The sequence below is a fragment of the Diadema setosum genome, chromosome 7, assembly GCF_964275005.1.
Source record: "Diadema setosum chromosome 7, eeDiaSeto1, whole genome shotgun sequence".
NCBI lineage: Eukaryota > Metazoa > Echinodermata > Echinoidea > Diadematoida > Diadematidae > Diadema > Diadema setosum.
Window position 1 is genome coordinate 28543085 of NC_092691.1, and position 12059 is coordinate 28555143.

The window sequence follows — 12059 nt, forward strand, 5'->3', positions numbered from 1 at the left end:
AAATTTTCACGTACAGATATTTTCGCGAATTGCTACTTGTAGGAGGACATTTTCACGTGTTGTTAATTTCGCGGTTGCGAGGTCTTACTGTATTTATCTATTCGCACGTTGTTATTTTCGAGTGTTGTTATTTTCGCGGTTCAAAGGCGATTCGCGAAATTCGCGAAAATAAAACCACCACGAAAATTTCAGCTCGTACAGTATTTCTAATCATCCTCATTGAGATGAATACATATCTTAAAAGCTGTCATAACCAAATATCACATTGAGAATCCAGTCAAATCAATTCAATAATCAATCATCACTATCTCTTTGGACAGCATGGCTCATCCGGAGTTCAGATGCGATACAAAAACTCTCCTTTCTCGTTGTAGAAATTGCGACCTTTTTGAAAAATCTGGGGTTTCAAAGTGACCTGCCCCATCAGGCTGTCTATGTTCTCAAAGTCAAATTTGCCAAAAGTGAACTCAGCCTCAGCTTCTGAGGGCATCTCCCCCTTATCAGCGATGTAAGACTGCCTCCTCCGACGTTTAGAATTTTGATGACCGTCTGGACTCTGGTCATGTAGGTTTTCGTTCTTCTGGCTATGCTTCTGTGGCAGAGAAATGTCCATGCTCTTTCTTTCTTGCCTGCGGCGGGTGCTAGTGCTGGGCAAAGGGGAATCTGCATTAGCACTGTACTTGGTGTAGCTTGTTTTAACATTACTTGGCTTAGTCTGGAGAGCAGTGGATGGCTCAGGTCTAGATGCAATCTGCTGCGTGGCAGGACTCTCCGTTGACTGCCTGGTGTCCTGAGAAGCTTTCAACGCAAGGACTTTGGCCGAAGTCTTGCTTGGCAGATATCCACTGTTCTTGGCAGCAATGCGGTCCTGTTTTGCCCTGACGGCCTTTTTGGGCATGAACCTGCTCTTCAGGACTTTCCTGATAACCTCCTCCTCAACACCGAAGCTTTCTGCTAGCATGGCCACTGACCATTCCTCAGGCTCTTCTTGCTTGAGGTATCTGATCTGCTGGATGGCATCCCATGACAAGGTGCGTTCTCTGGGTGCATTCCTGAACTCCCTCTCCATTCTCGACTTCTGCATGGAGTACAGCTTCCTCTTCTGATCTCTGTAAGAAAAAACAAATACACACAGAAAATCCACTTACCCATTCATGAAGTTTATGCCTACCAATTATGAACATTCATTCTGCAATGTTACAAAAACTTTGCCAACATGAGATCGAGTAATCCATAATCACATAACATCTGTGGTTTAACAATGATAATGCAAAATTTCAAGCCCTTGACTCTGATCCACAAGAGTTTGTGTATAGATCTGGTAGCAAACAATGCTTTGAGTGTGTGCCCTTGTACCAGTCCTCAGTAGAAATTGTCTATTACTAGGTGGTATTCTGCTCCCCCTCCCTTAGCCTTTATTCTGGGAATGGAGCATTATGAATACACTGGTGTATGTTTGACCACGGCCACAATTGCAAGGGGGGGGGGCTGCGGACCTCTCATCTTTCTGGATCATCAAAAAGGGAAAAAAAGGGGGGAAATGACAAAAGAATCTAAACACCCATGAATTTTCAATGACTGCAAAGCCAAAGGCTCCATCCTACAAGAGTAGTGGAATCATTTTTTTTTTTCCTTTCCGCCTAGTCTAGGTTGGGGGGGGGGGGGGGTGTTACCATTGTCTTGACCTTTGACCACCCCCTCCCCCTTTTGTGTCCCATGGCCCATTTTGAGGTACGGTAGTCATATATTACTAAACTTTACTCTGCGCATGTGCATATGTTTTTGAGAACCAAGATGTGGTGGAAAGAAGGCCCCACAAAAATATAATAATTTTTTAATAGACACTACCACACCTAATAAACAGAAATTGCATCTGTTTAATAACGAACTTTGGAGAATAATTTAGAATTATCTACAGTGAATAATCAATGTTAATTATTGAGTAGGTCATACAGTGAAATCTCACCTTGCAATTTCTTCAAGTGATTTGTTCGCAGCATCTTCATAGTCGAAATATTTGTTCATTGGGTCGGAAAATTTCCTCTCGATGGCACTCTCCTCCTCAGCATTCAAGCCTCTCATTCTCCTCGAGAAAATCGAGGAACTGGAAAATCTTCGGCGCAAAATGTCATCGAAAGTATTCACGTTCAACCGTGGGTTGACAGCAAAGTCGTTGCACCTCATCAATCGAGCATTTCCATGATTGATGATGTCAACACTGCAAACGATTCTTGAGAGAGTAGTCATTCGCATTGTAACATCATAGACATTGAGAACATCTCCAGTAGCAGTACTGCTTGTGCTCCGGCGGTATAAATTACAGCAAGCCTTCCATGGCCACGATGAGAACGACAACTTCTTCGTTCGAAATGCTGAGAAAATAGTAGCTGCTGCCATGTTCGCTGAGGAAATAATGCGATCCTTTACAACCTAGCTCATGGCGTCGAAGCTAGTAACCACAATATCACACTACCCCAATGTTGTTGTGGTCAACCGGACATCACTAACTGGTCGATGGTCAAGCGAGTCCTCGATTGTTGACATGTTCAGTTTGTGTTGAATAGCTACAACGTTGTATATACGGGGACTGCTGGAACACTTGAACAGTGCACGTTCCGATTCACGTGTTGACACAATGGAGAAGACAAGACAAGGTCTTGCGCTTATTCGAATTCGAATAAATGAAACAAATAATCAATCATATTAATTTTAATTTCATATTGTTTTAGTATTAAACTTTAAAGAAATAAATATTAATAAATCATTGTAGAAAAACCTGTTCTAAATTGGGGGAAAACCCCCATGATATTGCAACAAATTTAATTAAACGCATTTAAAGAGACTAGCCTCGGGCCTGTTTGTCTCTGGGCGTATGCAGCTGTGCAGAGGTGGTGTTTCATAGCGTCATCTTCATGTCTTTGTATCGCCAGAGAGGTGGAGCCTGGTACCCCTATGTTTATAGTATCTATACAAGTACTCTACAGTAGTTTGCTCGGGTGGTCTCGGCGAAAACGAAAATCCACTTGTTCTTCCTCACATCTGATTTTATTCAACTTCGCCATGCCGATTCCTTCCTAATAAGTCATACAACAAAGTTGACGAAAATGTGTTGTTTGATAAGATATCATGTCATGATTTAGGCATAATAAGACAGCAAAATTGGTAACTCCATCAGTGGGAAATTCTTTTTGATTGGTACACGAATAAAGAGAGTCAAAGAGAAATGCATGTATCTGAAATAAGTGAATTAACATAACCTCTCGTAAATGCAAAAATTATTTCTTGCCTTCATTAGTGACTCTTTCGGAGTGTCGGAGTGTGCGCTGAATTTGCTTGTTTTTCTTTGCAGTATGGGGAATATTTCCTTCCCGCTTTCGAATTTCCTTACGTACAGGAGCTGACATTTCAGACTTCATAATCTCCCGCATCATCGAATACACATTTTGCATGTGCTCTGGTTTTGAATGTTTGACTGCACATGTACTACACAAAGAACTCTGCATTATCGATGCGTAGAACGACAAACTTGTCTTGTCAAATGATGAGTGCTATATAAACCAGTAAAAAAGTCTAGGCCTGTTCAAATACAATGCATAGTAGGAACCTACAGGTATCGAAATGTATTGAAATGTTCTTAGCTCGGGCACATAATTATTAATGCATACAAATTCATGGATGTTGTTCTTTTGCTTGAACTTGCTTTAAATCTAGCTGTTGCTTGTTTTGTTTGTTTGTTTGTTTGTTTGTTTGTTTGTTTGTTTGTTTGTTTGTTTGTTTGTTTGTTTGTTTGTTTGTTTGTTTGTTTGTTTGTTGTGCGCGCCACTCGCCTGTATACTTTCAGTGTATTTTTTTACCGGCAAAGCCGGACGCATTTCTGGCTGTCAGAAAGAGTCTTTTTGTTACACAAAAAATGATGTGACAGTGAACTACTGTAGTCTATGATTGCGAGTGCAAATCTGATTCCCCCAAAAAACAAAAAAAAATGAGGAAAAAGAAGAGGATGGCTTATCATTCGATACAATGTTTTCTGTAAGACGTAAAATTAAATCATCTGTATTGACCTCTGCACTACGGGGGTAAAACCAAAGATGTACATAGGATTTCTGGTAAGACGAAAATCGAATGATGATAGCCCCTACATGCATGTACAGCGTAGTTCCAGTTCTCGTGGTACTATAGACAGCTTCCTGACAAAAGCAAGCTGCGACCTCATGTAACTCTCGGGCTGCGACACACACCCGGAAATCAACCAATGAAATGCAGGTATTGGGTTAACGCCCACAAAATGCAACCATGCGTGACCCAATAACCAGCCGTTGCTGGAACCATGGACGGGTCCATGCTGGAACCACTGATCTCTGTGGATCACTGACTGTCGGGTAACATCCTGTTCTATACCAATAGATGGCGTGTCACATTTTGTTGAATTTAAAATGTTGTATTGTCTCTATTAGTATTTTCTCCTTTTTTTTGACATTTTGTGTTACTTCACTACTCCCTGATCACTATGCACTCCCTGTTCTTAACTCTCTCTCCCTCCCTCTCTCTCTCTCTCTCTCCCTTTCTCTCTCTTTCCAAAATAACTTCGACGTGAACAATAATTTTGTTGGGAAAATAAAGTGATGAGAGTTGTGATGTACTTTTTCATTTATTTTTTTTTCATTACTCTCTATTTTTATATATAGAGGCTGTATAAAAAAGTATCGAAAAAATAGATCAAATCTAAGCATTCCTATACTTTTATTTTGTTTTGGTATGTCTGTAAATCTTGACATTCGAGGATCAAGTGTCAGTGATATTATTATCATTGTTACCTCAAGATCATTAATTTCCTCACTGTATATCCATACGGTATTACTCTCGCCACTTGTTTGATTGATAGTAACCTGTCCACGTCCATGCGCTCTTACACTTATTGAGGAGACTGACACCAAAATTGATTGAAAATGAATTTTGAACGAATTTACGTATACACAAAATCTCTACATGCTATGATATATTACACAATCACAAAATGTTACTGTGGCCAAATAATCAGTACAATAACAACAGTAACGTGAACAGATTACGCAAATGACGAAACACAGAGGTACAAGGAAACAAGCACATATACACACACACACACACACACACACATACACACACACACACTCACGTAGAAACCTTTACGCATCGTCACGTAGAAGAAATAGTGTCACGTTTTTACTTTAAAAAAAAAAAACAACCTTAATCAAATCTGAAAACTGCCCTGAGTGTTTATGCGTTCATGTTGTTTCATCCAAATTATAAAGACAGTGACATCATCACTCGGTACCCTATTTTGGCAGCTCCAAATCTTGCATAGAATTAAGAATCCACTTTACGGAATCTAATATTATTACCATATCATTAATACGTCACAAAATGAAACTAAAGGGTCATTAGTAAAATTGATGTTTCTCATTATATTATGTTAAGTTATCTCATGTTCAAGTAATGTGCAGTTTAATGCTTCCAGGTAAGCGTCCCTGGTCAGTGACGGGGCATTAATCTGCACATTACTTGAATATGAGACCGTTCTGAAGCAAATAATTTTCACACAACAGTAGATATATAATGTACTCTTAAATGAATCCCACAAGGATTGGAACAATCATCCCTCAGCATTCCCACTGATTCCCACTGATCGGTTACTAGCCATCCCCTTTAAGTGGAAGACATTAAGCTGCAATCACGGTTTTATATTTAAAGAAAATATCACTTACAGATGACAGTATGAACATTGGGGAAAGTATATTGGGAAAATGTCAGGAATCATCAATATAATTATATATTATCAAAGTTTTCGGCGATTATTGATATTTATCATTTTTTAACGATATATATGCCTTATCTCATCTTACATCACTGTCAGATAAACAGTGTATCCCAGGTATCTTAAAAAGACACATAAGGATTATAAATGTACATACTCCACAATGTTTGCGTGTGTTGGTATAATTCAAGCGTGCAGTGGCCACGGTATTATCTCGGTAAGAGTTCATTCAAATTTCCACAAATCTGTTATACTGATTGTAATACTTCATTCATGAATACAATGATTTTCCATACGCAGACTATGCAATTCAATTGTTCTGAGTACACTATCTTCAATGTACATAAAATCCCGTGTGACTGATGGTTTATGTCTATGTGTCTGTATACGAATGGGAAGCTTTGTTATAGAACAACCTACATTTTATGCATACTTACAGTAGGACCTCGAGATTATCCGGATTCTCTGTTATCCGGACGTCGACTGACTAACCTTTTTTTAACGTTTTTATGTATTTTTGGTGCCAAATCCCACTCCAAACAAACACACGTTCAACCATTATCGTGCGAATAGTCACGACGTGACACAGCGAACTGTAACTTTCAGTTCGTGAGACGATTATGTCAATGACTGGCGGCGCGCTTGTCATTGGCACTGAGTACACACGAAGCAGTGGTTACAATGGAGCGGCAGCATTTGACGAGTCGCAATATCCATCTCATTGTTACTCAATATCAATCAAACAAACAATATATGAAGGGACATGAAGGCATATTTTACTTATATTTTGTTTGATTTCCGTATTTCTGCAGTATGAAACATGACAATGCCATGCAGATAATCATAAATTGGTAATAACATGTGTTTACCCGAAGCATGACTATGCTTTTAAAAAGTGTTGTATTTGAGCATTTTCTCTTATTCGGCCAAATCGATTATCCGAGACCCGACGGCCCTATAACGTGGCTGGATAATCGAGGTTCTACTGTATTTACAACAATTTGGGGTTGTCCATGGCAATTAAACAGCTTGCTCACTGGCACCTGCAGCTATCATACACTGATACCCATGCAAACGGAACCAAAATGAATTGCATTGAAATGATTTCATATAGATGCAGGCTTATACTGAGTTCTACAAATCTAGGGATATTTCCTCTGAGAACGGGGTAAAATTTTCCATCCAGAACCTGTACATTACACCCAGCAGTCAATGCATTTCATAGCAATATACATACTTGGAATCCAGTCTTCATGCTTTAGCTGTTGCTTTGTCGGGCAAGCCTTGGGCAAGCTCATGTTGTCAGTAGTAAACCTTGTCATGAAGCTTTAAGCTATTTCATACTGCACCTTTTTCTTGGATACTACGTGGCCTCGTATAAAGCCATTATGAATAGACTAGTAAATCGTTCTATTGTGAGATGAAGAAGCAGGCATGTAATATTTTATCGAGCCTATCATTTTTTTTTTCCGCAGAATGTATGAATATGTTTGTCTATATTATGCCTATAATCATAGACATAAACATGTTGTTATTCTTTGCTGCATGACTGTGTAACATTCAATATAATGTATGTCAAATTTCATACTATTTCTTTGTACATTCTATTGAAAAAAAAAGTTTGAATTGAATTGGAAACCTTTGAAGTTAGGCACATGATTCGACTGACCATTCGCCTTGCCTTTCTCTTTTTCAGTGAAGGAGTAATACTTCAAATGCTATGGTATAACAGAAATTATAGTCGTGAGATGATACTCTATCCTTGTCGGGCTTAAACATGCACTATTTCAATACACCATCAAATTAGTTACATGACCTTTATTTCATTTTTTTGTTGTAGTTGTAAACCGGTGAACACATAGGATATAAGAATGATCTTTATATGTATTGATTGTTTAATTACGATGGAAATAGGTTAAGAGAATACTTCTTATAAAAAGGCAAATCGAATACATTTATGAAACACTTGCACGTTTAGAGAAAATTTTATAATACCGGCTGATATCGCTAACATGAAAACGTTAGACTGGAATCACGTATAATTGGTAGCGGTGGCGATATCGATTATCGACCATAGAAGTAAGCAGAAATAAAAAAAATCCTCAAAATCTAACTCCTGTCATATGTAATGTCTGTTAGAAAAAAGAGAGAAAAAGAACACATGAAAGTCCTTTGGAATTGAATCATTTTCACTGCCATGAGAATATCTGCTAGGAGGTCATGGGGAATCCAGTGGTAGTGAAAAAAAAAAAGGACTAGACGATCAAAACCGTCGCATTTCATCAGCAGAAGATATAGAACCATTTTTCGTGTGCACAAGCGACCGTCCCAGATCAACTGAATAGCGCCAACTTATTAGGGTCCCTGGCATCAAGCTTGTGCTCTTATGTATCTGGTGTGTGTGATCGGAATATGTGTGTGTGTGTATGTGTGTGTGTATGCGTGTCTGATGTACTCAGTATGTGCCTGTGTGTGTATGTGCTGGAGGTCCTGCATTGGAGACCCACGTTACGAGTGCATGTTCTCTCACAGGCACCTGACGACGGGTCATGCACCTGTTTCGTTAGCTGCACCTCCTCTCCATCCAGCCGTTGTTTCAACTGGGATTGCCTCCGTATTGATGGTCCCACTTACAACTTCAAAGTTGTCAAGGGCAACGGGGCAGATATGGACAAGATGAGACTCCACGGATCTTCACAAACTATTTCATTTCGTTATCCAAACTATCGCCGACTATCTTTGTAACGTTAGACTCTTGGCAAGTGCGACGAAACATCGGAAACGTGCGAGACCCGGGAGAGAGGAGATCGATAAGATTCTTGCGCTGAAGGCTGAGATTGAACCAGCTGATTTACGGGCGAGTCTGTGAATCACTGGGCCGACGTACTCGGCTAATCTACGTAATTTGTCACTGGAGTATTTTATTCAGACGTGTTGCTTGCCACCGCTGGTTGTTGTGATTCCGTGTTGGGAGTGTAGTGTATTGCCAACGTAAAAGACATCTGACTGGAAGCACAAGTGGATACATACTGGAAACGAGGAAACATTTGGGATATTCTATTAAATCAATCTGAAGTCAGGACGATGTCGCAATATGCAACACTCACTGTCTGATCAGGTTTGTCTGGAAAAAAAAAATGACATCAAACATTGGTTTACTTTGACAATTTATCTATTCTCTTTCCTTATTTTCATATAAAAAAGACATTTAGATACTTCTTACTTGAAAGCAAACTATTTATTTCTCTCATTGAAATTTTAGAATGGTAATTGCTCTTATTTCACATACCAGGTACCTGAAAGTGAGTGAATGTTTCCAAGAAGCCTTTCCACTGGATACATTTATTCAGTATTATCTATGGTTTATAGCTTCATATGCCACGGTTTGCTGAATCTGGTAGTTCAGAGTGTGGCTTCTAACTTTGTGAAAACATTTGACATTAATCAAAAAAAACCCCAACAATTCCAGTATTTAAGGGATTGCAAGATATATAATGCAAACCAAAGACCTAACTTTCTAGGCAGCAATATGTGCATAATATATGTCCTTTTTTCGAATGTCACTTATTATCAAATTGGCAGCATAGATCTTACCTTAATACTGTCATTTTGTGGAGTGATATGAGGTTTTAACACTGAGAAAATATGACTGACAGTTGATAAAAATATTGATGTTTAGTTCTGCTTTCCTTTGATTTGTAGCGTTCCAGGTGAGCTCTACAGCCATGCAGAAAGGGGTCCGTCTCGATGACTGCCAGCTGCTACTGCTGGCCAGCCGTGCCAGGACAGACTTCACCATCGCGGGGAACCTCCAAAAGAAGAGCTCTGACATGAGCAAATGGAAGCAGAGATGGTTTGCTCTCTACCAGAATCTCCTCTTCTACTTTGAGAACGAGACAGCGAGCCGACCCCTGGGTCTCATCTTTGTTGAGGGGTGCTACACGGAGCACATCGTCACCCCCAGGAGCAGCGTGAAGGATGAGAAACAGGTAAGGACCCCATGGTTGCATATATGATGTCATTTCATGATTTGTGTGATATTTGTTTTATATAATGACAAAGGAAGTAATGAATGCTTGAACCAGGGGATGGCGGCTCTAAGTCCCATTTGAAGTAGTATGCAATAAGAATGTAGTGTCTGCCTAAGGGCACAAACACTCTGTAACAAGGGAACTTAGACCGGGGACCTCTTGGTTGATAGTCCTTGGTGTTATTCGGTGAGCCATAAAAGCTTCATTTAGAAAATTCCAGTGTTAAAGGATATCAAAAGAAGCATTTATGATGTACTGTAAACGATGATTTTTTGCAAGTCGAGTGTTCTTTGCGAATTTAAAAACATGCGAAAATATCAACTCTGATCCTGACATGAACGTGACATGCATGCATACCTTTCTACGTTCAGTGTTGTGCTCCACAATCGCGAATTTGACCACTCCTGAAATTGTCGGGAAGTCCTGATTCTCAAAAAATTAGACGCGCTAAATATGGCATATATACAATATCTGATAGACTGGGGCATAAGCTTTCATAAGATTGTCTATTGACCTATGATCAGCTTTAACATGTATTACCTGAAATGAATATCACAAAAAATGAATACCATGACAGTGATCATTTGAACATATCATGATGTAACTTAGATCAAATCTGTCTGCTTGGGTAACTCAAGCTTTGCTATCATTCACCTTCTTGTGTCTGTGCCCAAGAAATGTTGGCACCATTTTGTCCGGCCCTTATAAATCCCTGTGTCTAGATATGAATAAATCTGAACATCTGTTCCTTATATTGTTTCAGTGTGATGTACTAAAACTCCATGCAAAGTATGTACCATGTAGATTGGAGAAGGAACAAAACTGAAAAAAAAAACCCTGAAAAGAAATGAGGTGCTTATTCAGGTTTCAAATTAACTTGTACAGCGTGGCTCAAAAGAGGAAACAAATGTTTGTGAATATTGAAAGGTTTGTGTTATATTGTTAAAATATGAAGATGCTGTCAGCATTGATGCCTAGTCAGTTGAATATATCTTTTTGAATGAGGAGCACGCAAAGCTATGATGTCTTCTAGCAGAACAGTCTTCCCTGTTTCTTGTCATACACTCATGACTTGAAGTATGCTCCATCTTACACTCTTACACATGCAGACATAGAAGTTAGGTGAAAGTCATTATATGCCTGCTGTAATTGGCTTTCATCCAAGGGTTTTTTTTTTTCTTGGAAAGTACAGGAAAAGTAATCTAAAATGAGAGATAGATGTGCCAAAGAGAAGAGAAAAGACAAAAACTACTTCTTGTGTAGCGTATTCCATCACACAGGAGACATATTGTGCATGTTCTTTGATCTTATCTTTTAGTTCTAGTCTTAGTGTCAATAGAGCAATGATACAGCCACTCATTAAAGTTGTTTAATTGTTTGCTTGCCGGGGTCTTGTGCCTGTAACACCCAAATCATTGAGGAGTGGTATGCCTTATGCCGGCTGTGCAATCCTTGACGCGCGGCCGCTGTTTTCCCAGCATCACATGAAACATATGCATGGACAATTATTGGACAAGCCAGGCACCCGAGGTATGTGCACACTGCTGGGACAGAACTACGGTGGCAGTAAACAAACAAATGGCTGATTGGCCTTTGTTTAAAGGGTGAGATACCACACATCACACAAACACATGTAGATGCACTAGTGGGTGTTTCCATACTGTCTGCAGATCTATGTATTGATATTGCTAATATTGAAAGTCTAAAAGCATTCAATATTTCAGGCATTGCAGCAACAGATCTAGATTCAAATATGTATGGTTTAGCCATTGTTGCTGAGATCATGGAAATTTCCTATAGACTTGATACACAACAGACCTAGATCTCATAAGATGGTGTTATTGTTTGTACACCTTAGCCCTTCAAGTGCAGACTGCCACTATTGTTTTATTTCAGGTTTTTACAGAGGGTGAAATTTATTACAAGATATTTCTGTAAAGAGACTAATTTCATGTAGTCATGGTGGGAGAGAATGGATATCAGTTATCCCTTATTAATCCTGAGACCCAGAAAACAGGATGAATGTTTCCTTATTATTTACATCAATGGTTCTGGTGTAGACACACAGGCACCATGTATCACCTGCCCATGTTGCAGTATATTCTCGGTTTCGATGAAATTGATGATCACTGTCGACAAAAGAAAAAGTAGCAAAATAGGAAAAAAAAAACATGTTTGTTTCTAACTGAATTGCATTTGTCAGTTGTCATATTGGCTACTTGGGTGGATGTTGC

The 12059-nt window shown here is 39.2% G+C and overlaps 2 protein-coding genes across 2 annotated transcripts in view; one reads left to right on the top strand and one right to left on the bottom strand.

Moving 5' to 3' along the window:
- Nucleotides 1–206: 206 nt before the first annotated feature.
- On the bottom strand, nucleotides 207–2397 carry LOC140230884 (uncharacterized). Its single transcript, XM_072311028.1, has 2 exons — nucleotides 1967–2397; nucleotides 207–1109 (listed from the first exon to the last, which is right to left on the bottom strand). The coding sequence occupies exons 1-2, from the start codon at nucleotides 2395–2397 to the stop codon at nucleotides 338–340; spliced, it is 1203 nt and encodes a 400-aa protein (XP_072167129.1). The 3' UTR covers nucleotides 207–337.
- Nucleotides 2398–9519: 7122 nt separating this feature from the next.
- LOC140231166 (ras-specific guanine nucleotide-releasing factor 1-like) overlaps nucleotides 9520–12059 on the top strand; it is a 116873-nt gene continuing 114333 nt past the window's right edge. Inside the window, exon 1 of the mRNA XM_072311313.1 lies at nucleotides 9520–9783. Coding sequence (XP_072167414.1) covers nucleotides 9520–9783 — 264 coding nt within the window. The remainder of the gene's footprint in view (nucleotides 9784–12059) is intronic.